General features: G+C 43.9%; 2 protein-coding genes and 1 long non-coding RNA gene across 9 annotated transcripts in view; 2 read left to right on the top strand and 1 right to left on the bottom strand.

Moving 5' to 3' along the window:
* Positions 1 to 6,207, bottom strand: part of LOC310688506 — a 486,265-nt gene extending 480,058 nt beyond the window's left edge. The window contains exon 1 of the long non-coding RNA XR_014516981.1: positions 6,103 to 6,207. This is a non-coding gene — a long non-coding RNA (uncharacterized lncRNA). The remainder of the gene's footprint in view (positions 1 to 6,102) is intronic.
* Positions 1 to 24,415, top strand: part of SEMA4D (semaphorin 4D) — a 118,348-nt gene extending 93,933 nt beyond the window's left edge. For all 5 annotated transcript variants that reach the window (XM_083464836.1, XM_083464840.1, XM_083464837.1 and 2 more), the window contains 11 exons: positions 1,059 to 1,157; positions 3,440 to 3,533; positions 4,420 to 4,533; positions 5,294 to 5,445; positions 10,601 to 10,776; positions 10,867 to 11,023; positions 12,359 to 12,581; positions 14,025 to 14,140; positions 14,358 to 14,530; positions 19,352 to 19,398; positions 22,020 to 24,415. In XM_083464836.1, coding sequence (XP_083320962.1) covers positions 1,059 to 1,157; positions 3,440 to 3,533; positions 4,420 to 4,533; positions 5,294 to 5,445; positions 10,601 to 10,776; positions 10,867 to 11,023; positions 12,359 to 12,581; positions 14,025 to 14,140; positions 14,358 to 14,530; positions 19,352 to 19,398; positions 22,020 to 22,939 — 2,271 coding nt within the window. In that variant the 3' untranslated portion in view covers positions 22,940 to 24,415. The remainder of the gene's footprint in view (positions 1 to 1,058; positions 1,158 to 3,439; positions 3,534 to 4,419; positions 4,534 to 5,293; positions 5,446 to 10,600; positions 10,777 to 10,866; positions 11,024 to 12,358; positions 12,582 to 14,024; positions 14,141 to 14,357; positions 14,531 to 19,351; positions 19,399 to 22,019) is intronic.
* Positions 1 to 26,742, top strand: part of LOC310688492 (uncharacterized protein) — a 193,396-nt gene that overhangs the window by 149,016 nt on the left and 17,638 nt on the right. The window lies entirely within an intron of this gene.

Here is a 26,742-nt window from a genome sequence, read left to right as displayed (position 1 = left end):
GGGGGAGGAGAAAAGCCCGGGGGGGCAGCTATAAATTGTTGAGCTGTTTTTACAGGGGAGAAAAGCCCCCTTTTGTTAGGGGTTAAAATAAAAACTTTTTGGGGGAGGATAAAGGCAAGGGACAAAGGGGTAAAGTCACTCACAAAAAGATCGCTATGGATGAAAACAGCAGCACAGAGAAAGATCCGTCTTCCCTTCTAGAGATCAAATAACAATGGAGGGAGGGGTGAGGCGGCAGGCAGGAGTCAGTTTTAGCGATGCTAAGGAGATCAACCGCGATCTACCAAAACCTCCTGGGAATCTACCAGTAGATTGCGATCGACCTGTTGGACATCCCTGCTTTAGATCATTGGTTCCTGAACTCTGCTCCACCCCTGACCACTTGACCAAAGCTGAGGGTCTTGACAGACCACAGAATTTCTGCCTCTCGTAGAAATTCTAATGTCCTGTGCTAGATGCTATATGATTTTAAATTGCATTTTTACAAACACTCTTCTAAACAACTGTATGAAGTTCATGGCCCACTGGTGGTCCATGAACCAGTTTGGGAACTCCTGCTTTAGAGAAAAACAAGCAGGGTTTTGAGTGAACTTTCAGCCATTCTCAGACGTCCATAGCCAGAATTTGAGCAACCTGTTGCATACAGCCCCTTTAGCAAATACAACAAGAAGTGTTCCATTAACCATGGTTTTCCGTTTTGCCAAAGCTCTGAAACTATGGTTAACAGCTCCTGAACAAGCTAGGATGTTAAGAAGACTTAAAACCATGGTTTACTATAATGGCTTGTTCCGAAGCCATCAACCACGGTTTCCTATTCAAGACGAAACAGGAAACTGTAGTTAATGGGATATTTCCTGGGTTTGCTCACTTGTGCAAGAGAAGAGCAAAGGAGTTGCATGCACAGCTGTGAGGATCATTCATATCTCTTCTAATAAAACCAAGACTTGACCTTGTTTGTGTGTATAGGTCTGAAGCCATGCAAGTCGCTTACAGGGTTTCTTATTCTCATTGCACATTCTGAAATCTCAGTATTTTCCTCCTCCATTTCTCTTTTACAGACAGAGTGCCTTAACTACGTCCGTGTCTTACAACAGCTGGATGATTCTTCACTCTATGTATGTGGAACTAACGCGTTTCAGCCCATCTGTGATCACCTGGTAAGCGGGAAGAACGCATTTTCTTTTAGGGGCAACTGTGGAAGCAGTTTTCCTGAGCTGAGTGATGAAAAGGACACAGACATGTACATAAGTTTTCAAACTATCCTGTGTGACTGACATCCCTTTTGTGTCTCTCCCTAAATACTCTGATTCCCTTCTCTGCCTGTCTTGTCTCTGTCAGCTCCTGGCTATGCCATAGCCACATAGTCTTGAATACTTCAGAATGAAGTCCTCCTTGTGTTTAAAAATCCACCTCTGTCTACCTTCCATGTCTCTTGACTCTACCATCGTTCTCCTTTCACTCGGACCCTACTTTGTTCCCAAGAACAGGATTTTTGACGTTAGACTGTGACCTTTCTTGTCTCCCTTATCTGTAAGTCTGTCTATCATCTTTTCCGCAACGTTGCCAGAATTTGTCCTTTCTTGGCCTTGCCACAGCCAGCTTCCTTATTTACACATTAATCACTTTCCAATTACATTAATGCAATTTCATCCTTTTAAAAAGCTTATCTTCCATCAGAATAATTCTTTACTGTTTTGGGTAGTATACTGGCGCTTATTCTACTCTCAGCTGCCACCTATACACTGGCTTTTTCTCATTTTCATTTTCTTGGAGACATTTCTGGCACTCAAGAATTCTTCATAGGTATATCCATCCATCTTGGCACAAGTGTGTTCCCCCATGTGTAGTGCTTTCACGTATCTGTTCATGATTAAACCAGGAACTTTCCCATTTATCCAAATTTGGACACTGTGGCACCACCTTCGGAACAATATCAAACTAACTTCAAACTGTGATTTAATAGATCATAGCTGGTAACCATAGTTTCCCAATTTGTACAAATTACTATGGTTATTTTATTTATTTTATTTTATTTCTCCCCATCTTGTGCAAATGTACCACTCGGGGCAGCTTTTGACATTTAAATACACAGTTTCAGAAAACAATTAGGCCGATTAGTGACTTCCTGGTTTCAGTGGTGCACACCTCAATAGAAGGCACAAAGGCATTTGCAGGTGAAAGGGTCTTGCATAAAACTGCTTAATCAGCCAAGAGAAGATGGTCCAAGTGCAATCACTCTTCATGACACAATCTACTTTATTTCTGCTGCTTGCTTGACCTCTGTTCTTTTCCTAGTGTCTGTCTGGCTATCTAAACTGTGTTGTCTTCCTACCTCCATGTTTTCCTTCCCTCCTGCTGGCTCCTCTGTATGTATTAGCACACCAGGATAACACACCGAAGTCCTCATTTGTTTCATTCCTCGTTTGTCCTCATTTGTCATTCCCCATGGTATCCTCACATATGTTTCATGGGACAACTTCCACGCACATGTGTCTGTATGTGCAATTTTGAGAAGTAACAGCACCAGGTTATATATTTTTTTTAAAGGCAAATACTTTGTGTTACAGAGACTTTTCCTATGTCACCAAATCATAATCTTTGGCACTTTGCGCTTTATGTTTTTATTAATTCATTCGTATAGCAATATCATGCCGCTGATAAATATTTTGTTTAAAAATGTGTACAGTCCAGCATTAATTAAGCACAACCTTAATTTCATCTCATTGGAACTGCCACAGACTTTAAAGACTTAAGTCTCTCTCTCCCTGCCCCCGGATCACAAGCATGATATTTTGCACATTTCTTTTATAAGTGCCTACTTCTTATGCGTAACAAAGGGACAGGGGGCTGATTCTCACAACTATTTTCGGCTTCGTTTTGATGTGTAGAAATCATTGTGTACTGAACCAGGCCCGTAAATTGCCTCAGCATATCTAAAGGTTGAATTTCACCCATCTGTTGCTTAAGTCATGGGCCTGAATGTAATAAGCTGAAATCTGGAAATGTCCTGTAACTGTTGCGGTTATTCCACCAGGTTGACTTTATAATGTAAAAGAGAGAGAAAGATGAAAGTGGTTGCATGAGTTTGTATCTCTAATCGTACTGAAAGGGTTGGTTCGAAGCGTTCAGAGCTATACAGTGGTACCTCTGGATACGAATGGGATCCGTTCCGGAGCCCCGTTCACACCCTGAAGTAAATGTAAGACGCATCTGTGTGTGCGTGGGTCGCATTTTGTCGCTTCCGAGCATGCGCGCGGCGTCATTTTGAGCATCTGCGCATGCATGAGTGGTGAAACCCGGAAGTAACGCACCCCTTTACTTCCGGGTCGCCACAGAGCGCAACCTAAAAATATTCATCCCTAAGCTACTTCATATGCTGAGTTGTGGTTGTTTGCATTCTATGTGGAAAGTAAAGAAGAGGTTTTAATTTGTTTTGTAGAACCTGACATCGTTTAAACTTGTGGGTAGAAACGATGATGGCAAAGGAAGGTGTCCATTTGATCCAGCACAAAGTTATACATCAGTTATGGTTGGTAAGTACAAACCTACTGCTGTTTCTGTATCTTGTTATAGGAAGAACTGAAGATCCTATGCTTAGTACTAATATTTTGAGTTCCTTTTTCTTCAGCCGCTCCTATTTACCCCAGTATTTTGTTAAAAGCTCATCCTCCCATTATGACCAGACACATAATCTTTTGGATGTCAGCCATCGTGTCCTCTGCTTCTTAAACTATCAAATTTGGTTAAAAAGCCGTTTGAACCAGTGTCATTTGGGTCAGTGCTAAATGCCCATCTAGTGGAGTAATTTTTGAATTAAATCTTAATAGTGGTACAATGGGGACCGTACACAACAGGTAATTTGACTTAGGTCATTGAGAGGGAGGAGAGGTATGTTGGAGCCTGGCAGCTGGGAATATAGCCATATAGTCCAGGCCTTCTGCAAGCAGGTGTCAGGCAGGCGGGAGAGGTTGGGAGGGGATGGAAGATGTAATAGGAGGAGCGGACGCGGGTGGCGCTGTGGTCTAATCCACAGAGCCTAGGACTTGCCGATCAGAAGGTCGGTGGTTCGAATCCCTGCGACGGGGTGAGCTCCCGTTGCTCGGTCCCTGTTCCTGCCAACCTAGCAGTTCGAAAGCATGTCAAAGTGCAAGTAGATAAATAGGTACCACTCCGGCGGGAAGGTAAATGGCGTTTCCGTGCGCTGCTCTGGTTCGCCAGAAGCAGCTTAGTCATGTTGGCTGTACGCCGGCTCCCTTGGCCAATAAAGCGAGATGAGCGCTGCAACCCCAGAGTCGTCCACGACTGGACCTAATGGTCAGGGGTCCCTTTACCTTTCCTATGGCATCATTCAGTTTGAAAAAAATATTGTTAAATACTACTATATATTTTTAATCCATGTAATCCTTTGTTGCTGCAAAGATGGGGATCTTTATTCTGGAACGTCTTACAACTTCCTGGGAAGTGAACCAATTATTTCAAGGAACTCGTTGCAAAATCCTTTACGGACAGAATATGCAATTCCTTGGCTTAACGGTAAGATCTGGAGGGGGAAATAAGCATTTGTTGGAATGTGCCTAAAATGTACTGTCTAGTAATCTCTTTACCGAAATAGTACCCCTTTTGTACGTTTCCAAAGCCAGAAAGATCTCTTTCTGCTGCCATACCACAAGAAATACACAATTGTTTCAGTCTTCTGTCTGGGTTGGAGACTATACGCCTCTTGAAATAACAAAAATTGTAAACAGCTTTGGTTTAGTTCATGAAATCCATTAAAGCAGCTTGAAGAAACGGTGTTGTGGTTTGGTTTATCCTTTATTTGATTTTCGATTATCAGGAGACTTTTGAGATGCTCTTAAAAGGGGATGGGGGGGGCGGAAATGACAATGCAATATGGACTAACAACCTCTTCCTGTAAGTCAGTGCTGAATTGTAATAACTTAACAGGATTCCTTCAAGGATTATTCCATAAGAGCAGTGTTTGTTGTTTATGTGGCTGTATAAATACTTGCACCAAAAATTCAAGGAATTATAGAGCAGATTTCTCAGTTTAAAAGTGTGTTTGGATCTCGATCTCAAAAATAGCTCTTTTTTAATACAAATTTTCTTGAAGGGTTTGTGAAATATAGAAATTGAAATATTTGCTACAGTAAAGATCTAGGTTATCTTATACTATTTGGACCAGGGAGCAGCTACCGTGTGCGTATATAAAATGTCCACAATGAGTAATTAACAGGAAATATTGAGAGGTGGGGGAATTATTAAAATTAAGCAATTTTGTATTTCACTTCTCTAGAACCAAATTTCATTTTTGCCGATGTGATAAGAGCTGATCCAAACAGTGCCGATGAGGATGACGACAAAGTGTATTTCTTTTTCACTGAGGTTTCTGTGGAATATGAATTTCTTGGCAAGCTGATGATTCCAAGGATAGCCAGAGTTTGTAAGGTGAGAATGAGTTAAACCATTTCCCCATTGTTTCCAAATAATTTTGGGGTGTGAGGAAACAACACTCTCACTGTTTTGTGTGCTAGCAGTTTCCCCCCAATCACTGTAGTCCAGATGTGCAGTCTATATTTCCAGATGGTCCAGACTTACAGAGAGACGACTTGCTGCTTTGGCAGTGGGATCCTCTACCAATTAAATTCGAACTGGCCAGTCACAGCCAAATTAAGGGGCGGTACTTTTGAGGCGTACCTGGCGGAAGCACAGCTGTCATTCAGGTCTATCTCTAGTGTATTTTAACATTCTTCTTCCAGCAGCACAATTGGCAATGGACATCCCACTCACTCACCTTACATGTTATGGCCCTGCCTCTTGGGCTTGCCAATCAGAAGGTTGGCGGTTGGAATCTGCACAACCGGGTGAGCTCCTATTGCTCTGTTCCAGCTTCTGCCAAACTTAGCAGTACTAAAGCACGCCAGTGCAAGTAGATAAATAGGAACCACTGTGGCGGGAAGGTAAACTGCGTTTCCGTGTGCTCTGGTTTCTGTCATGGTGTTCCATTGTGCCAGAAGCTATTGTTAGGCCCATCATGAGACGTCCGTCAGCTTCTAATCACTGATACCAGTAGCCTTCAAGCAAGCAAACTTGCCTTATTATCACTCCCTAGCATCCCACTGCCAGAGGATTGCCTTCTTCCATTCACCAGTTTGCCTCCTCCAAGTGGAAGAAACCTGGGCAATGCTGAATGTCACATCCATTGCCAGGTGTGTCCTGCTGGAAACAGAAAAGGGCTTTCCCCTTGGCCTGCCTTTATATACACTCAGTTGCCAAGTGCTTTTATGACATCACAAGAAACCCACAGCCAATGACAACAGCTGAGGAGGCATCAGCTTCAATGCTTTGAGCCTCACAATGGTGGGTGATCAGTGATTGTGTGATTGTTTATTCGGGACACGGGTGGCGCTGTGGTTTAAACCACTGAACCTCTTGGGCTTGCCGATTGAAAGGTTGGCAGTTCGAATCCCTGTGATGGAGTGAGCTCCCGTTGCTCTGTCCCAGCTCCTGCCAACCTAGAAGTTCGAAAGCACACCAATGAAAGTAGATAAATAGGCACCGCTGTGGCGGGAAGGTAAACAGTGTTTCCATGTGCTCTGGCTTCCGTCACGCTGTCCCGTTGTGCCAGAAGCAGTTTAGTCTTGCTGGCCACATGACTCGGAAAGCTGTCTGTGGACAAACATTGGCTCCCTTGGCGTGAAAAGTGAGATGAGTGCCGTAACCCCATAGTCTCCTTTGGACTTTCCCGTCCAGGAGTCCTTTACCTTTTACCCAGTGCTTTTTTTTCTAAAAAAAATATTAATGGGTACTCTCATTTTCCTACTCATATTCAAATACTGCCCCTCAATGAGGCCAAACTTAGATTCACAAAATGTTTAGGGGTATGTGTCCCCCTAGAAAAAAGCACTGCTTTTACCTTTTTTACTCTGTCGATGATATTTGGCGCCAGGAAGGAATTTGCCTCGGGACAATGTGGACCACATTTGAAGGTGTTACCTATTTCACAGCAATTGTCACAGCTTACTGGCAGATAAAGTCATTGGCATGGATCCTTGGTCTAAGCAGAACAGGTGGCAAGGAGTCTTAACTCCCTTACTTATCAAGAAGTTTAAGTAAAGGCCTCTAGGGAGGACTCTGTCCGAATGTCCTGACAGGGGCAAATGGGCCATAGAACCCTTCAAATGGCATCCTGGAGAGATCAACCACATTTGATGTGTGTCATGGGAGGGATCCTTAACCCGAATCAACCCTGATGAAGTAATCAGCCAGCACTTGGGTTGGCTGATTCAGGACACATCCCCAGTGCCTACACCAAAGCTTTGTTGACATAATGAATAAAGTTGTGGCCCTTTCGATCCCAAGATGTTGTCATGTTGTTTATATTGCTTCCCCGCCCTTTGCCCTGGTGGTCTGGGTTCACTGTGCATGTCCCTCAGCTAGCACGAACAGTGCAGTCTGCATGGTTCTGTGTGCCCTTTGTGCGTCCAGAGCTTTTTCCGTGGAGTCTTTCCCTTCCTCAAAATTTTGACAGTGCTTCCAATGGAGCACCGTAGCTCCAATCCCTGACTGTTGGACGCTTCTGTGTGGACATAGCTTTAGCGAGACTTCAGAAGAAGAAAAAGGATTCAAGATTGCATTCTGCATTCAAAAACTGGTTGATTCTGTGTCAGTAAGGGAAACTGAGTTGCTCCCGTTATTAGATGATGGTGGAAATTAATTTTCTTAGTTTTAAAAAAAGAGAGACCAAGAACTCTTTATACTCTCCCGCTTCACTCGTTTCACGCATCACTCATAAGCTGTCGATTGAATTCTAGCCATCGTAATTTCAAGGGAAGCCGGATGCCTGAGCTATGCCAGACGCATTTCTAAAGGGTACCAGACAAAGCCAACATTTTTCTCACACCAAGAAAATTTCTTGCTTGACTGTGATGTGACAGGTGGCTAGCTGCCATAGCTTGGAAGAAAACGATTGCAACCAGCCCTGATTCTGTCGTTCTCATGCCTTTTAAACATAATAGTAGCTGCCTGGCTTTGGGGGGAAACCTCTTGATGTGAAACAAGGTTAAATTTTTTAAAACGTTTGCAAAATTTCCAGAAACATTTACTGAGCATGCTGCCTGCCATAGATAGATAGATAGATAGATAGATAGATAGATAGATAGATAGATGGGTGGATGGATATCTCCAGGGGCAGTGAGGTTGCATTTTAAAACCAGATGCTTAAAAACTCATTGGATGTAATTAAGCAACAGAAGCTGATACACTCTGCAAGATTTATGAGATCTCAGTAGTTTGAAGTAAATCAGCTTTGGCGTGGTTGTGATGGTCCTCTCGTCTGCTGACTGTCTGTCATTGCTTTTAACCGGCAGTACTGCAGTCAAGTGACTGGCTTCTCATTCTTAACGATTTATGCGGAGCTATATATAGATTGGAGGAGGAAAATATGTGCATTTTTTGTTACATAGGAAAATAAATTGCCTACCATTACTTTGAAACCGCCTCAGTGAAAAATAAAATCCTTGCTTACCTCGAATGCATTTCGTATTAAGACATCTGCTTTTTTCGAAAAGTGCAGACATGGCAAAAGTTGGGAGAGCACAGTTGGTATTTTAATGCTTAATGTATATTTCACCCATAAGAGGCTCACACTTAAAATTCATTCTTTGCTGGATGAAGGTTACATTTTTTAGATTGGTAAGCATGGCTCTTTCCACTGTGGTGGAAGGGAGCCCACTCATTAGCTGATCTCCAAACTGGCGTTTGCTCTATTTTGGGGAGGTGTAATGCTGACATTGGGTAGATTTGGGCGTTCCTCCCATAAGGCGGGTGGCGCTGTGGGTTAAACCACAGAGCCTAGGGCTTGCCGATCAGAAGGTCGGTGGTTCGAATCCCTGTGACGGGGTGAGCTCCCGTTGCTCCGTCCCTGCTCCTGCCAACCTAGCAGTTCAAAAGCACATCAAAGTGCAAGTAGATAAATAGGTACCGCTCCGGCGGGAAGGTAAACGGCGTTTCCGTGCGCTGCTCTGGTTTGCCAGAAGCAGTTTAGTCATGCTGGCCACATGACCCGGAAGCTGGACACCGGCTCCCTTGGCGAGATGAGCGCCACAACCCCAGAGTCGTCTGCGACTGGACTTAATGGTCAGGGGTCCCTTTACCTATAACCCAGAACAGTGACACTCCCTTCACAGGGATAGCTTCTGCAGCAGTCTCCAGACCATGAATGTAACATGTTGTCAGGGACTGGCCGGACAATGAGGAGTGGTGGGAGGCTGCAGCTGGAGAACACCCCCTAAGGTAACCTCAGAGGAGGAAGGCTCAGAGCCAGAGGAGTGGTGGTGGGACACGGAAGACAGGTCAGAGGCTGGAGTGGGGGGCAGAATGGTTGGATGCTGAACAAACAACAGACTTAAGTGAGAGAGAGGAAGGAGAGGCAGAAAGCACTGCAGATGTAGGACAGGGCAGCGGAGGAAGAGGTGTGGGGTTGAGGCTGGAACAGATTCACGGGAGCCTGCCAGTCCTACTGTATTCAGCTCCTTGACTCCAAGGGCTTAGAGACTTCTGCATGTAGCAGAACAAAGAGTGCAAGAAGTCCCGTCCCCTTACAGAGTTTAAGACTGCCAGGAAAACAGCTGGATGGGGAACAGACTTAGGGGGAAGTGGGAGGCCCAGATCATCAGTCCTGGCAACTGCTTTACCTAGGGACAGTCTCACCATAGGTTTCTCTTTACAGATAGGTAGCCGTGTTGGTCTGCCATAGTCAAAATAAAAAAAAAATTCCTTCCAGTAGCACCTTAAAGACCAACTAAGTTAGTTCTTGGTATGAGCTTTCGTGTGCATGCACACTTCTTCAGATAAGTGTGAAGTGTATCTGAAGAAGTGTGCATGCACACGAAAGCTCATACCAAGAACTAACTTAGTTGGTCTTTAAGGTGCTACTGGAAGGAAAAAAATTTATTTTGACATAGGTTTCTCTGTTTGCATTATGTTTCCTTGGAAAAAAAGAATCAACTTTACTGTTAGTCTCGGAGTCTCTCTGCTGATTTGCAGCTGAAGCAGCTGACACATGAGTATTGAGGCCCTAAGTGTCTGCAGTTCATGTCCAGGAGTGGAGACTTCTCCACACAGTCCATGGTTAAAGGGTGGGATTTGGTCCTACAAGAGGTGGTGATGGCCACCAACTTGGATGTTTTCAAAAGAGGGCTAGACAAATCCACGGAGGATAAGGCTATGTTCTGCCTCACCTGTGGAAGACAGTATTTCTCTGAATTCTAGCTGCTAGGAATTGTAGGTGCGGACAGTGCTGCTATACTCGGGACTTGCTTGCAGTTTCCCCAAAGGCATCTGGCTGGTCAATGCAAGAACTGGAAGCTAGACTAGATGGGCCAACACACAATACAATGTAGAACAGAATTTACTATCTCTCACAGGTTATATGTGCTAAGAGTGACCTCTTAATGCTAATCTCAATCCACCTTGTTTGGCGAATTTGTCCATACAAGCTATACTTGAAATATTGGTTGCAATTATTCAGTTTAATGTAGCAGAATTCTGTATACTTTGGAAAAGACATCTGCTTACTTTTGAATGCATTTTTCTTTTAAAGGGGGATCAGGGTGGGCACAGAACTCTACAGAAAAAATGGACATCCTATCTCAAGGCCAGGTTGCTTTGCTCTGTACCAGAGAAAAATTTATTTTTCAACGTTGTCAATGATGTCTTCATCCTGAAGACTCCAAGTTCGAAGGAGCCAGTGATCTACGGGGTTTTCTCCCCACAATTGTAAGTAACGCTTGAACATTTGGAAGTTTTTGTTTCTGAGGAAGTGTGAAACAAGTTGCTGATTTTGGTTTCCTCGGTGTGTGTTTTAAGGAACAACGTTGGGCTATCAGCTGTTTGTGCCTACAACATCTCGACAGTGGAGGATGTTTTTGCCAAAGGGAAGTACATGCAAATCGCGACCGTTGAGCAGTCCCACACAAAATGGTTGCGATACAACGGAGAGATTCCTAAACCCCGGCCTGGAGCGGTAAGTCTGAATAAACTGAGGGCTGGTTACGATCCTGTTCATAATAAGCAAATGTTCATGTGCCACATGCACTCATTCAGAGCCTCTGGCCCCCCAGCTGTGCTAATCCCTTCCTGGCAGATGGAGAGGACCAGCACAACAGGTGTGTGATGCCTACACAACCCAATGCCGGTTATGGTTTCTCCCATGACATACTCCTCTTTTACTGTTTGCCACAGGAAGCTCCTTGCAGACACACCCATAGAGAATATGGGTTGGCTAGTTTAGTCGGCCTCATTCACATGTTCCTGTGCGGTGTGGATGCTTCCAGGACCTCAGCTTGCATGGCATGAGTCCACAAAGCTATCAGTGTAAATGATAGCCCATATGTTTTGAACCAGTCCTATTCACGCAAGGCAAATTGTTCCTTGGGGTGGGAGTCCAAGGCATGGTTAGGAGTGACCTGAACCATGTGAGGAGGTCTTCACACTTAACAGTTGGCTGCAAGCTACTTGCGCAATTCAGAATCCGGTAAGAAAATGTGCTGAATAGTAAAATCTGAATGCAGTCTACAGTGCTACCTTGGTTCTTGAACTTAATCCGTTCCGGGAGTCCGTTCGACTCCTGAAACCGTTCGTAAACCAAGGCGCGCCTTCTGATTGGCTGCAGGAGCTTCCTGCACTCAATCAGAAGCTGCGTCGGACGTTTGGCTTCTGAAAAAGGTTTGCAAACCGGAACACTCACTTCCAGGTTTGCGCTGTTCAGGAGCCGATCTGTTTGGGAGCCAAGCCGTTTGAGTACCAAGGTACCACTCTACACAAAACAACTGCACTATGCAAGAAGACCAATATAGATGTAATTTACCTATAAAGATATTTGCATTCCATCATCAAGATATATTTTAGCCACTGAGAACAGAGATGTTCTTCCACTCCAAGATAAAGTGAAAGCTTGCACAAAAGAGTACTTGCACGGTTTAAGACAATTTTATCCACTTCTGGGAACCTCCTTGTTATGTTTTTGCCATACATGGCTGTTGCTTCATACAATCAGATAATATTTGAGACAAATACCAGAGGCCTCCATGGAAGGAGACTGCACAAACTTCGCAGACGCTTTGCTTATTTCTTGATTGTCAATGGAATGAGCACACCTCTGCTTAAAAGAAAGATATGAATCTGTCTTATCCCACGGTGAATAAATACATATTTTAAAAGGTAGCAGCTGTAATGTTTTTATTTTAAACAATGCTTTAACTGTTTTAGAACTGCTTCCCTGCCTTGCTTATTAGTAATCTGTTGCTCTTCCTTTTTAAAGCTCTCATTAATCATATGACATACATTCTTCTTGGGACAGTGTATAAACAAGGAGGCTAGAGCAGACAATATCACGACTACGCTCAACTTACCCGACAAAACCCTGCAGTTTGTCAAAGACCATCCTCTGATGGATGACTCTGTGACCCCAATTGGAGACCGGCCCCGACTGGTGAAGAGAGATGTGAAGTATACACAGATTGTGGTAGACAGAGTCCAGGCCCTGAATGGCACTTTGTATGATGTCATGTTCATCAGCACAGGTGAGTTTTCCGCACTCTGAGAACTGGACAACATTGCAGTATGATAAGGTGGCTTTTCAGCTCATTGAGCCCCTCTTGTGAGCTACATATTTGTTGTAATTCAGAGCATCCCGGGTTCTAAGACTGGCAAAAATTGCCTGTGAGATTGGGGCTTAACTCCACCCAACTACAGTGGTGCCCTGCAAGACGAATGCCTCGCAAGACGGAAAACCCGCTAGACGAAAGGGTTTTACGTTTTGGAGGTGCTTCGCAAAACGAATCTCCTATGGGCTTGCTTCGCAAGACGAAAATACCTTGCGAGTTCCTGCGGGTTTTCCCCCCTTCCCCCCCCTTTTTCTAAGCCGCTAAGCCGCTTATCAGCTGATCCGATCAGCAGATAAGCCGCTAAAAGCCGCTAATAGTGCTAATCCGCTAATCCGTCAATGGGCTTGCTTCGCAAGACGAAAAAACCGCTAGACGAAGAGAATCACAGAACGGATTCTTTTCGTCTTGCGAGGCACCACTGTAGTTTGCTAACGCATATATTTGTAAATCAGAGTCCTGCATTTTAAACCTTTAAGGCTCTGAAATGGCCCAGGACTTTGATACGTTTATGACCTCCTCTTCCCTTATGAACCTTCCTCTACACCCAGATCTCTGAGCTTCAGCAGTTTGGATACAAGAGAAAAGGCCTTTTCAGTCATGGCACCATTGTTGTGAAATTCCCTCAGAATTGCTCACTTTTTATGTGGTAAAGATTTTGGTGATGGCTGCTTAGTGTTGCCACCTTAGTTTTGTTTGTATGTGGTTTTGTTTAATTGTATAGTAATTGTTTCTGTGATCCCCCCCCCCTTTTTAAAGCAATTGTTTAATTGCCAGTTGTTAGTTGGCTTAATTATTCTTTCCAAGGAAAGGTGGGTTGTACTTTTAAAAATAAATAAATGGCTCTATCAGACCAGCATTGTAAGGAAATCATTTAACATTATGTTGATTTAAGAACAAGTTGAAGAATAATTTCCTCACCTGAGTATGACACTTTGAGTAGTCCATAATGTTCCCAAGCCTTGGGTCCCCATATATTTATGGAACACAGCTCCTAGGTTTGCTGAGCTCTCTGGGTCTGAGGGAACTTGTACCTTAAATGTTGCTGGATTCCAAGCTTGGTCTAAAAAAGGTTGGTGCTTAACAAAAAAACAAAAAAAAAGTATAAGAATCCAGCTCATGTCCTGGTAGCAGACTGCTCAGAAGGGGTGAAACGACTGCAGTTTAGGAGAAGAAATGGAATTAAAGGATGAAATGAAAGTTGGATAGAGAATGGAAATGCTCAAGGTTGGGTAGCTGTGTAGTGAAACACACAATGAAAGGCACAAGGGGAAGGAAGCAGGAGCCTTAGGGTAAAAACATCAGACTAGTTTGTGTGTGTTGGTTTTGTATTTTGTTATAAGTGTGGCCCTTTTGTTTCAGACCGAGGAGCCCTTCACAAAGCCATTGGCTACGAAAACGGAATGCATATCATTGAAGAAACGCAGCTCTTCCCAAACTTTGAGCCCATTCAGACACTGTTACTTTCTTCGAAAAAGGTAGGACTGAGTAAGAATTTGGGCTGGGGGTGAGAGGGAGATATCAGAACAGCAAGAATACCCAACCCTGCCATTGGGGTGGAGTGGAGGGAAAGCAGCTGTTGAATTCAGTCATTTCTGCTGGGGGTTTTGTGGCCTGTCCTGGACTGTCCCAAAGGCACTGTTCCTGCGAGAAGCTAAAGAAAGTTGTAACTTTCCCCCCATGTGCTTTCTGCAGGGCAAGCAATATCTCTATGCCGGGTCCAACGCTGGAGTAGTCCAGTCTCCCGTTGCGTTTTGTGACAAATACACCAGCTGTGTGGACTGCGTCCTGGCAAGAGATCCGTACTGTGCTTGGAATGCCCGTGCCTCTCTCTGTGTCGATATCTTCAAAGAGAGGGAGACCGAAAGGTAAAAGCACTTAAATGTTTGCTAATTACAGTCATACCTCATGTTATGTCCACTTCATGTTACGTTCTTTTGGGTTACGTCCTGCGGTGACCTGGAAGTACCAGAAAGGGTTATTTCTGGGTTTCGCCGCATGCGCAAACGCACAAAATGACGTCATGCGCAGACGCAGCGAATCGCAACCTGCGCAGATGCGCCACTGCGGGTTGCGTTCTTTTCATGTTGCGAATGGGCCTCTGGAAGGATCCTGTTCGCAACCAGAGGTACCACTGTATCACCAATGTATTGCAAAGTAGAGGAAATTTATATATTTACGTGGGTCAACTAAGAAATGCAAAACTCCCCCCCCCCCCCCGTGTGTATTCTATAATTGCAAGAGCACACTGTCAGCAGAAATTGGTACAAAATGCAACCCCTTAAGAAGAATCCTCTGCAGCTTTCCTTGTTCTTCTTGCAATCCTATGCATGTTTACTTGGGAATAAGATCCTTTGAACTCAGTGGAACTTGCATTGAAGTAAACATGCATAGGATTTTCACAAGTCATCTTTCTTGTTCTAAACAGGTACCGCAAGACACTTCTAGCGTGTGGGCAATCTTTAGTGAAATCTCAAAAATCTGTAGGGAGAAGGAGAAGTGATTTCCGAAAAAGTTCCTACTGAATCATGGGAGTGCAGAGCTCTTTGCCACTTAGCATAATCAAGAGGGGCAGAGTAAATAATGCAAAATAGATTCGTGCAGAGTTCAGGCTTTTGGGGGCATAGGCTTTTACTTTAAAAGCAGCACAGAGAATGCACAGCCTAAATGCTGCAACTTTGAATTGTCTTTCAAAATCAACATAATAATGTATACCAACAGAATCTACACATTTTTTTACTTTACGTATGAAAAACACATGGTCCCATGAAGGGCTCTTTGCTGAAGCTAAGCAGGCCTAGAATATAAATGTAAGAAATGTAGCAGGCCTGGAAGACTGGTGGACTATAAGTGTAAGAAAACGAGTTCACAAACATAGGCTCTGAAAGAACAAATTGCCCAAGTCAGAACACCCCTGGCTAGATGCCTATCCAGCTGTTCATCTTCCAACCATGCAAACCTGCCTTACTGTTCTTTAAACAACAACCAGAAGCGCCATAGTTACAGATATTTTGTCATTGCAGAGCATACCGGTATTGCAATTGATAACTATCTTCGTAATCATTGTTTACCGCATCTTCGTATTGCTTTTATATATTTATTTCATAGTTTTTAAGCTGTACTTGGTAAAAACACCCCGGGTGGCATACATAAAGCCAAAACAAAGATAATGACAGCTTCTCCCAGATGGGAGTGCCCATTTTGTCTGGCCCCAGGGGAAACGGTGGGAAGAGGCTGGTGATTCACATTGTCTATAGGGGCACCCTACTCTCTAGCCTGGCAGCTGAGTGTGGGTTTACTGGGAGTGTGGACCAGCATGGCGGCCATTTTGCTCCAGTCTGCAGCCAGGTTTTAACCAGGATCAGATTTAAGGTGCTGGTTTTAACCTTTAAAGCCCTATACGGCCTAGGACCCTCGTACCTACGGGACCGCCTCTCCTGGTATGCCCCACAGAGAAACTTACGGTCTTCAAATAAAAACATCTTGAAGGTCCCAGGCCACAGAGAAGTTAGGCTGGCCTCAACTAGAGCCAGGGCTTTTTCGGCTGTGGCTCCGATCTGGTGGAACACTCTGTCACAAGAGACCAGGGCCCTGCGGGACTTGACATCTTTCCGCAGGGGCTGCAAGACAGAGCTGTTCCACCAGGCCTTTGGCCAGGGCACAGTCTGACTCCCTCCCTCGGCAATCTTCGCGGAGCTCTGGCCCAATGGTCGCCAGTGGCCTGAATTAATTAATTTTACAATGAATGATTTTAGAGTGTTGTTTATGTTATACTTTTATACTGTTTTGTTGTTGTTAGCCGCCCTGAGCCCGGCTTCGGCTGGGGAGGGAGGGATATAAATAAAAAAATTTTTTTTTATTATTATTATTATTATTATTATTATTATTATTATTATTATTATTATTATTTAAAAGGGACGCCCTTAGCTGTTAAGAGCAATGGCTTTACTTTTTCAAAGCCTGGGGAAACGAAAAAGGTATTTGGCACCCAAAGGACATTGGAGTAGGCACTAGGTAGCCTCTCTGAGGAGCACAGCCCACTGCAGGAAGGCCTGTTCTTCCTCACCACCGCTGCCTGTATTTTATTAATTATTAATTTTTATTGAATTTACCGTATTTTTCGCTCCATAATTCACCTAGTTTTTAGAGGAGGAAAACAAGGAAAAAAATATATTCTGAATCAAATGTTCTACTAAACTATTGACTAAACTACCGGTATATCAGAATAATATTTCAACCATGTAAAGTGAACAGCAGTCAACAGTGGCATTCAGAACCATCATCCCTGTCATTAACAAATGAAGAGAGACTTTATCCCCTAGCAATGGAACTATATGAGCTTCCCACATTGAGTCCCTTAGATCTCAGGACTGTATGGTATGGCCCCACACAATTATTTTAATAAAGCCAAAAGAAGTGGGACTTTCTTCCTTTTTGTTCATTGCAGAGAGTTCTGGGAGCTTTCATATGCGGGAGAAATCTTGATTCAATTCCCATTTAAAGTCAAACCTACCCAATTCACACCTTCGTACACAACACAAGGACCAAACCACAGCCACCCTTCAAATTTCAAACTTCTGCAAAGGAAGGTACTACTGTCCTGGCAAGACCAGTGGCGGAGGGAGGGTCTTGTGTGGCGGCACATCGCCCACGCGAGCATCATCCCAAGGGGGTGGTATGCGTGTGCACACACCCATCCCAGTGGGGCGGCTGAGCATGGCGGCAGAAGGATTACACAGCTCCCGCTGTGCTTGCTTTACACCCGTGTAAGCGGCTCCTGTCCCGCTTTGCTGCTTTAAAGAGAGCCGCGGAGCATTCGCTTCATAAGACACACAAAAAAGTGTGTCTTATGGAGCAAAAAATATGGTATATACCACCCTATACCTGGAGGTCTCAAACAGAACAAAAGTGTCTGTTCGAGAAGGAATTTGGGGAACTGATGATCTCAGGGCCCAGTTCTGCCGTTCATAATGTTATTCCAGGACTTCCCCTTAAGCATCCTCAGGAAGCTGGACACGAATACCAGGCCACTACAGGAGCTGCCTACCAATAGCACCTTAGGCTGACAGCTGCAGTACGCAGTATTAGCAAGTCAGGTCACCACCTACTTTCCACCACTCCTTCTCTCTAGCTTACCAATTAGGTGGGACGTGTCAGTTTCCCATTGCAGCAGGCAGGCTGTCAGCAGCACTACGTTATCCCTTCCTACCCAGTGGTGTGCGGTCAGTGGACTGGAAGTGGTCGCCAAGACCGCGTAACACTGGTCCTGAAAGACCTTCATTGGCTCCCAGTACGTTTCCGAGCGCAGTTCAAAGTGTTGACCTTTCAAGCCCTAAACGGCCTCGGCCCAGTAGACCTGAAGGAGCATCTCCACCCCCATCGTTCAGCCAGGACACTGAGGTCCAGCGCCTAGGGCCTTCTAGCGGTTCTCTCACTGTGAGAAGTGAGGTTACAGGGAACCAGGCAGAGGGCCTTCTCTGCAGTGGCGCCTGCCCTGTGGATTGCCCTCCCATCAGATGTCAGGGAAATAAACAACAATCTGACTTTTAGAAGACCTCTGAAGGCAGCCCTGTTTAGAGAAGTTTTTAAAGTTTGATGTTTTATCGTGTTTTTAGTATTCTGTTGGGAGCCACCCAGAGTGGCTGGGGAAACCTAGCCAGATGGGTGGGGAATAAATAAATTACTACTACTACTACTACTACTACTACTACTACTACTACAGTGGTACCTCAGGCTACATACGCTTCAGGTTACATACGTTTCAGGTTACAGACTCCACTAACCCAGAAATAGTGCTTCAGGTTAAGAACTTTGCTTCAGGATGAGAACAGAAATTATGCTCCGGCAATGCGGCAGCAGCAGGAGGGCCCATTAGCTAAAGTGGGGCTTCAGGTTAAGAACAGTTGTAGGTTAAGTATGGACCTCCGGAACGAATTAAGTACTTAACCCGAGGTACCACTGTACTAGGAGACTAGGCTAGTTCCCTGAATGTTCCTGGTAAATTGGAGTATTGAAGTATTAAAGTATGGCGCCTCCTTCCCAAAGTCTAGAAAGCTTCTGTGTGGCTTAGGAAAGGGAAGCCCGATGCTCATGCACATGATATCAGGATGCGTGGTTCTAACTTCCCCTATGAAACATTTCACTGCCAAATCCACAGCAGCTGTTAGCCTGAAAAAATTTGTGGGCTGTTCTTTTTTCTAGATCTTTCTTTCACCTCCATGGGCACAATTAAAATCAGATATCCTAAGCACACACACTATAGGAGAAAGGTATTAGAAGATTGCAGGTATTTTAAATGATTTTTCCCATTTAAAGTTCTGTAAAGAAAGCTACCTGGCTTCGGCACAAATTTGGAGCCAGCAGACTCAAAACCACTGCTTTCCCAAACTGTGTTCCAAACTGTTGCAAACACACACAACTTGTTTATTTAAATAAAGGCTCTGTTTGTCACTTTGTGGAATGCTGCCCTTCAGCAAAAAGGTGATCCGACGGCTTCTGCGCTCCTTCCTCTCCCCCTCTCCTGCGTCACTTCTTTGGATATTATCAAATCCTGCCCGTGCCGCATTTCCAGGCATTTGGAGGGAGGCAGATAACAGATTTGCAGGTGGGAAGAGATTTGCACCCAGAGGGTAGGGTGGGTAGACGATGGTAAATGTATTGACTCTCTGACTGTCTCTTTACTTTTGTAGGGACTGGATTCAGAATATTAGTGGCGATGCTTCTTCTTGTACTGCTGGTAAGCTTTTCTTTCTTTCCAAAAGAGGTGGGGAAATAATAAAGTATAATAAACATTTGGGCTGAGCTCCTCCACAGAATTGCTTGGTGCGATATCTAACACTTTTATTTAATGTGTAGCTTTTTGTTACAATAAAAAAACCCACCTTTTTATTTTTGGCTTGTTTTTACTTTCCTTTCCCCCCCTCCACCCCAAAATAGGGCCAATTCGCAGTCTGTGGCCCCCTCACATGTGCCACAACTGTTCCGTAGCTGTAACCTTTCCTCCATGCCCCAATTAGGCTTCAAAAAAGTCTTCTGTTGGCTGAAGGAGGCTTCTCTCAGGAGAGGGACGGAGGGGCAGGGGGCCAGAACTCAGAGAAGGCCTCTGTTAGCTGTTATTGTAATTACTTGAGGAAATTGCCTTTTATACCCTTGAATTGTCATGGGGTTTATGAAATCAATACAGCGGTACCTTGGTTAGCGAACGTCTCCGTTGATGAACGTTTCGGTTTTCGAACGCCGTAAACCCGGAAGTAAATGCTTCAGTTTTCGAACACGCCTCGGAAGTCAAACATGCCACACTGCTTCCGTATTGAGTTTTCGGTTTTCGAACGTTTCAGAACTCGAATGGTCTTCTAGAACGGATTATGTTCGAAAACCAAGGTACCATCATATTAATGTCTAATATAATGTTTCTGACTGAAAATACTTTTGGGTGTGCCTTCCAAAAGGACAAGTTTTGCATGCCCAGAGATGATGCCTCAAGCCATTGAGTATCATCATCATCAACATATTGATATCCCACCTTTCTCCCAAGTTGGGATTCAAGGTGGCTTACATTTAAAAACATTATAGAATAGAAACATTAATTTAAACACATCAGGGCACAGTTAGAATCAGCAGTTAAAACAGTTTGTGCTGACAGCACGCCACTGATCAGTATCACTTGCTCTTTGCTTTCCAAAGGCCTGTCTGAATAGGACAGAAAGAAAACTGGCAGAAAAGAGACAGTCCAGCTTCTCTTGAGACACAGAAAAGGCTATCTCTTGTGTTACCACTAGGTGTGATGCTGATGGGACCAAGAGAAGGCACTCACCCAAGGGTCTTGGCACGCAGGCAGGTTCACACATAACCAGCAATTTGAATTGTGCCTGGAAATGGACCAGTATCCGGTGAAGTTGTTTTAAACGAGGGAGTAACTGTGTTCCCTGTAACCAACCTCAGTCAGCCGTTTGGCTGCAACACACGGGATTTCTTGCCATAACAGAACATTTTCTGCAAAGAGTTGCTGTTGCTATTGCATCCATATTAATGGGGGGGAAAATGGTGTGACTACGTTGAATAGAGATTCTGTTTTATTTATTTATTTATTGGGCTGTTAGTCAGTTTTTTTAACAAAAGAGAAAGCTGAAAAGCAACCTAGAATACGAAAATTGAAACCAGTGCAGAGTTAAACCAAATAAAAGCTAAAAGGAGTGATATACAGTGGTGCCCCGTAAGACGAATGCCTCGCAAGACGGAAAACTCACTAGACGAAAGAGTTTTCCGTTTTGGAGGTGCTTCGCAAAACGAATCTCCTATGGGCTTGCTTTGCAAGACGAAAATGTCTTGTGAGTTCCTGCGGGTTTTTTCCCCTCCCCCCCTTCTTCTAAGCCGCTAAGCCGCTTATCAGCTGATCCGATAAGCCGCTAATAGCGCTAATCCGCACTATCTAAAGACCACACTATCTAAAGACCAAAAGCCTGTAAAGGTTTTTTGCCTGGTGCCTAAAAGTAGCCAGTGATAGTGCTAGGCATGCTTCCCTGGGGAGAACATTCCATATGTGGGGAGCCACCACCAAAAAGGCCTGGTATAGTAGAACTCACAAGTGTTTTCTTTGTATTGGGCACATGACCTAAAGCTTCATAGACTCACAGCTTCTTATGGTCAAATACTTTCTGGCTTTGTCCACCATGTGTGAGTTACTGAAAGCTCTGTTTGGCAATCTCTATTGCACACATGGAACCCTGCCAGACTCGGAAGATACAGACTCGGAAGATAGTTTGGCTTACTGTGTTGAGTGAACCAGGTGGTTGTGTTTTCTTGCAAAAGAATTTAAACGCAAAGCAGTATTTCAGATAAAAGGTAGTTGCACTTAAATATTTCAGCAATGTTTATGACTCTTCGGAGCATTCATTTTTTGAGGTTTTGCACTTTTTGGGTTTGGGTTTTTTCCCCTGGCAATTTCATGTGTGCTCATTTTATTGGGATGAGCCTGTATACGCAGTCTTTGTTCCTGTGATGACTGAACATCATCTTTTAACACTTAAGGCTTAGAGAAGCATTCGTGTGTTACTCCCCTCATCCCCGTACACAAATCATACGCTAATTGCACAGATTTCTCCATCTTTGGAATACAGCAGTTTAGCAAGCAGTTCCAGAGATACTTAGGAATGCCACCACTTTATCCTAGACAAATACATATCCATTGTAAGCTGTACCCTGTGACGAGTATATAAGTGTTGTTTCAGGCTAGCGTGACACTTGTTGTGAGCTGGTAGTTTTCCCCCAGTATATGCCTGCATGGCTGAATTGGCCTGCTCCCCACACCGAAAAGAAAACTCATTTCTGTTCTCGTTTACATTTATTTTGCTGTTCCAGATAAAGTAAGAGAGCATTATCTGCAGCACACTTTCAAGCATGGCAGCACTGCAGAGCTAAAATGCTCTCAGAAGTCCAACCTAGCCCAGGTGGTTTGGAAATTCAAGGACGATGTGCTCAAGGTGGAAAGTCCGAAGTACCGGCTGCTGGAGAAGGCGCTGCTGATCTTCAATTTGTCCGAGGGCGACAGCGGCGTCTATCAGTGCCTGTCGGAAGAGAAAGTGAAGAACCAGAAGTTCTCGCAAGTGTTGGCGAAACATGTTTTGGAACTGAGGAAAGTCCAACACACCACTCTGAGCCCGACTCAGCCAACCACACCGACGGAACGCAACGCGGAAGCAGCCAAAATGCCGACTGTCGCTATCCAAGACCCGGCCGCTCACACTTCCACCTCCCCGGTGGTACCAGTCACAACGTCCAGGATAGTGACGAATCCTATTGTCCCCACCCTCATGAGCACCGCACCTGACGTCGAGCTCTTGAACTCGCCCCCCGAGGTCTCTGCAAAGACCATGTTTCTGAGGTCCAACGATAACTCCCTCTTGATGTTCCTCTTCCTCTTCTTTTTCGTGCTCTTCCTGTGCCTGTTTGCCTACAACTGTTACAAAGGGTTTCTGCCGGACCAGTGCCTGAAGTTTCGTTCTGCTATGTTACTTGGGAAGAAGAAGCCCAAGGCTGATTTCTCTGACTGCGAGCAAAGCGTGAAGGAGACCCTGGTGGAGCCAGGCAGTCTCCTGACCCAAAGCGGGGAGCACCCAAAACCGGCACATGACACGGGATACGAGACTGAAGCCGACTATGGAAACGGCCATGTTCAGCACGATGAGGACCATTCGCAGTCTTACAAGGAAGTCAAGGACAAACCTTTTGATGTCAAGTGCGAACTGAAATTTGCTGACTCGGATGCTGAGGGGGATTAAAGGAGAAAAACCTCCCCTAATGAAAGTACTGTCATCCTGAATCGTTTGTTTTCGAACACAAAACATTTTAGATGTGATAACTGGGCCAGAAAGGGCTACGTGTTCTCAGTTTTTTTTGAAGTGACACATTGTCATTTCACACCTGGATAGAGCAGAGAGAGATCTCTCATTTTCTGAAAACGGTTCTGTTACACACTTATTTCTTATGTGTTTCTTCTTTGTTTTAAATGGCCAGTTACGGTTTCACACGGTGAGCTTCTAAGCTGCCCTCCCCCTGCTCCCCAGCCAAGGATCATTTAACACTTGCACATACTGACTATTTTGATTAATCCCTCTTTTTCATAGAAGGTAAAATTAACTCTTGTTGCAGAGCCATACCAAAAAGGATTTCAGTAGCTCCTGCCTGCACGTATTTAACTGCCATTAAAAATCTAATTTCAGTTTAATTCCAAATTGGAAATGATGTTTAGTTTATCAGATTGGTAAATAATAGCCTTTTTGTCCAGATTGGGACATTTCTTTGCATCTAGTGATTTTAATGCATTTGTCTGGTAGTTTTAGCTGGTGAAAGAAATGTTGGATCTTTCCAAAATTGTTTGTGTACCTTTTTAGAATATGATGTATTCTAGAGTTGCATAAGATTCTCAGGGATAAGCTTCGGTTAAATGTCTCTCCCCCCCCCCTTTTTTTTTAGAGGCGTTGATATGGTAATCATTTTGAGAGCTTAATGTTCATTTTTGGGTTGTGGGGAGTTTAGCTTTAGAAAAAAGATGTTAAAAAGATGTAGTTGGACACTGCCACATTAACTGATTTTATGGATTTGTTTTAAGGTTTTAAAAAAGTGGATTATTGTGGACAAACAGTAGTCACTGAACCGCAGCAGTGTGAGAGGCTTCTGTTTCAGAGATACAGTTTCAGAGATACCTTGGCAAACATGCGATGGACCTCTCAAAAGAGACTGTTGAGGATGTCATGCATTTTGTAACTTTTCTCCACAGTTGGGAAGCAATAGGGCTCCAGCCTCTCTCACCCCCATAATCAACTTTGCCAAATATTTTCACTGTTTCTTCACAACTTCCACCAATGTTTTCCAAAACGGCAACTGGAGAAAAGAAACCAGAGAAGAGCAGAAAACTGCCCAAAGGGTCGACCACTTTATCTCTCCTGGGACTCAACAACGGCACTATTTGTCTGTAAAACTCCTTTGTGCTGTACAGTTTTTAAAAATCCTCGTCTCTCGCTGTCTTTTGTGTCTCATGTAAATATGGTTAGAAATAGAGGCGACTGAGTAGGCAACATGTCCCAAAGTCCTTTCCTTTTCTTTGTTCCTGTTGAAATATTTCCCCAGCACACACCTTAGATGGTCTTAGTGTAAACTGTTCTAGATTTTGTATGGTTCATTTTTGCTTTTATTTTTCTATTTTTGATTCTGTATATATGAAAAAAATAAGGAAATAAATATTGAAGTTCATTGTATTTCATCCTTGTCACTGAGCAATAATAACTTGTCTTTAAAAAAACCAGAAGCTTTAGAGGGTTTTCTCGCTGTAAGATTTGAACAGGTGTGATTTCCTGTATTTCAAAACAGAAATAAGAAGGAACTTTCTTTTGATTAAATGTTCGCTGCTCATTTCCCCCCTCCTTTGCAAACTATTTCTTTGGCATGTTCTTAGAACCTTTTTCCTTAGTGCCCTTTTCTTCTTCTTTTTCCTCTTCTGTCCTCTTCGGCCACAGCTTCATCTCCCATAACTTTCCCTCCTACTGGTTCCTCCTCTTTGTCCTGTATGGAAAGTGACTCACGTCCTCCATCCATCAGTCCCCAGCCCGATGTTTGGTCTAGCGCAGATTTTGCCACAGTCACCTTGATGCCACCGTTCCTAAGTGACCAGATCCGGCGCGTGGGTGCCCAGACCACCTTCTTCCTCTTCTGCCAAGCTACGGGTAAGTCGGAGGATGCTGTTACCCATTCCTGCAGGTTGCATTCACCAAATCGCATTTGCTTTAACTTCTTTTCTGCACGAGCCCAAGGAGTCGAATGGCAAGAGAGGTCAGGGCTCCAAAAAGGTTTGTGCTGAGGATGGGAAACTGTGGTCCTTCCTCCCATCACAGGCAGTATTGTTGGGTGGCAAAAAATGGGGGTGTACGGTCTCCCCAGGCAGCAGAAATCAGTGATGTCAGCTTGGAAGGGCCTTATGCATCCTGCAAGTTGTGCACACGGAGTTTAAAAGCAGCCCTTCTAACAACTTCTCTTACGTCAGTCATTAGAATCAGTCCCCAATGTCTTTTCCTTCGTACGTGGCTACAGGAAATATGAGCATCACCGCAACTTTAATGACATTTCGGAAACATTTTCCAGATCAAAAAATGTTGCCAAACTTTGGTTTATTTGTGCTGTATATTTGAGAGCATCTTTTTCAGGAATTTTGTATTTACAAGTACAGTCTGACCTCTACTTACGTATCCCTCTGGATACAGAATCTTCAGGTTACGCCATGGCAAACCCGGAAGTGTATACGTCCAGGTTTTGCCGTGTGTGTATGTGCAGAAGCACGCTTCTATTTACATAATTTTCGGGGTGCGAACTGACCCTGGAACGAATTAACTTCATATCTGGAGGGTCCACTGTACTCACAATTTTAATAAACTGGCTTATGTCAAATATCATCTGCTGGAGTTAACCATATTAAGGCTAAAGCACGGTTTTTCCATCTAGAAATCTATGCTGTGTTGATGTATGTCTCCCAATCTGTGTTTAAAAAAATCATGGGTTGGTGGGATGTGATCTTTAGTTTTGGTTCTTTAAATAATCCAGCTCTTTATTTACAGTTCTTCAGATCTAAACTTTTCAGGATAGGCATGCAATTTCCAAGTAAACCATCTCAACATTCTTTCACTACCAGCTCCCATCATCTCTAGCTTGCAAGACCTGTGATCAGGAATGATGAGAATTGTAGTCTGAAAACAGCTGGAGATCCAAGTTTGGGAAACACTTGAGTTAGGTGATTTTCCTTTGTTTGCTTTGAATTAAAATCAGAATTTTGGAACATAGCAATCCAAACAAAGCTATAAAACCGAATTCTTTAAATGAATAGAATGTACAGTTCCATAGCTGAACAACATGACCTCTTGTCCCTTCAAACACCAATCTAGTTAAATGAAATTTTCTGCCATTTCTAAATGCATCTTAGTATCTGAAGAAGTGTGCATGCACACGAAAGCTCATACCAAGAACTAACTTAGTTGGTCTTTAAGGTGCTACTGGAAGGAATTTTTTTATTTTGACTAAATGCATCTTGTTTCTGACCTTGGAATCTGTGTTGAAGATTTATCCCATAACTCGGCTTGCTCTTAATATACCAAGCTGATGAAATAAATAAAATGTTGCATCCCGTAGCTGTTGTGTGTCTTCTAATTAGGCCAAAGGGCTTAGTACCATAAGTACATTGGTAAGAACTGCCCTTGGGCTGCTTAATGTGATTTATTATAGATCATCAGGTGCCGCCATGACTTAGCCCTGCTGGTTATCCAGCTGATCAGATTACAAACGTAATGCTGCTTCCTTCAAGGTTCTATTTGCAGTTCTTTGCTTGCTCATGGTGATTCAATCATATTACCACTTCCTGCTACAATATAAGCATATGGACACTATTGCTGAAGTTCTGCTTAATGCTTTCTATGTGTAATGGTGTGTGGAACTGGTATTGCAGAATGGTTAGAATCGTTAGATGTTTCCCCAAGTGAGGACTCTCCACAGCCTGGTTCACCTTTTCCTGGATTTTCCAGGGTCTCCTCTTCTTTGGTGA

Source organism: Podarcis liolepis (assembly GCF_965112155.1).
Source record: "Podarcis liolepis genome assembly, chromosome: 11".
Classification (NCBI taxonomy): domain Eukaryota; kingdom Metazoa; phylum Chordata; class Lepidosauria; order Squamata; family Lacertidae; genus Podarcis; species Podarcis liolepis.
The sequence above is the reverse complement of the archived record's forward strand: the minus strand, read 5'-3'. Positions and strand labels throughout refer to the sequence as shown.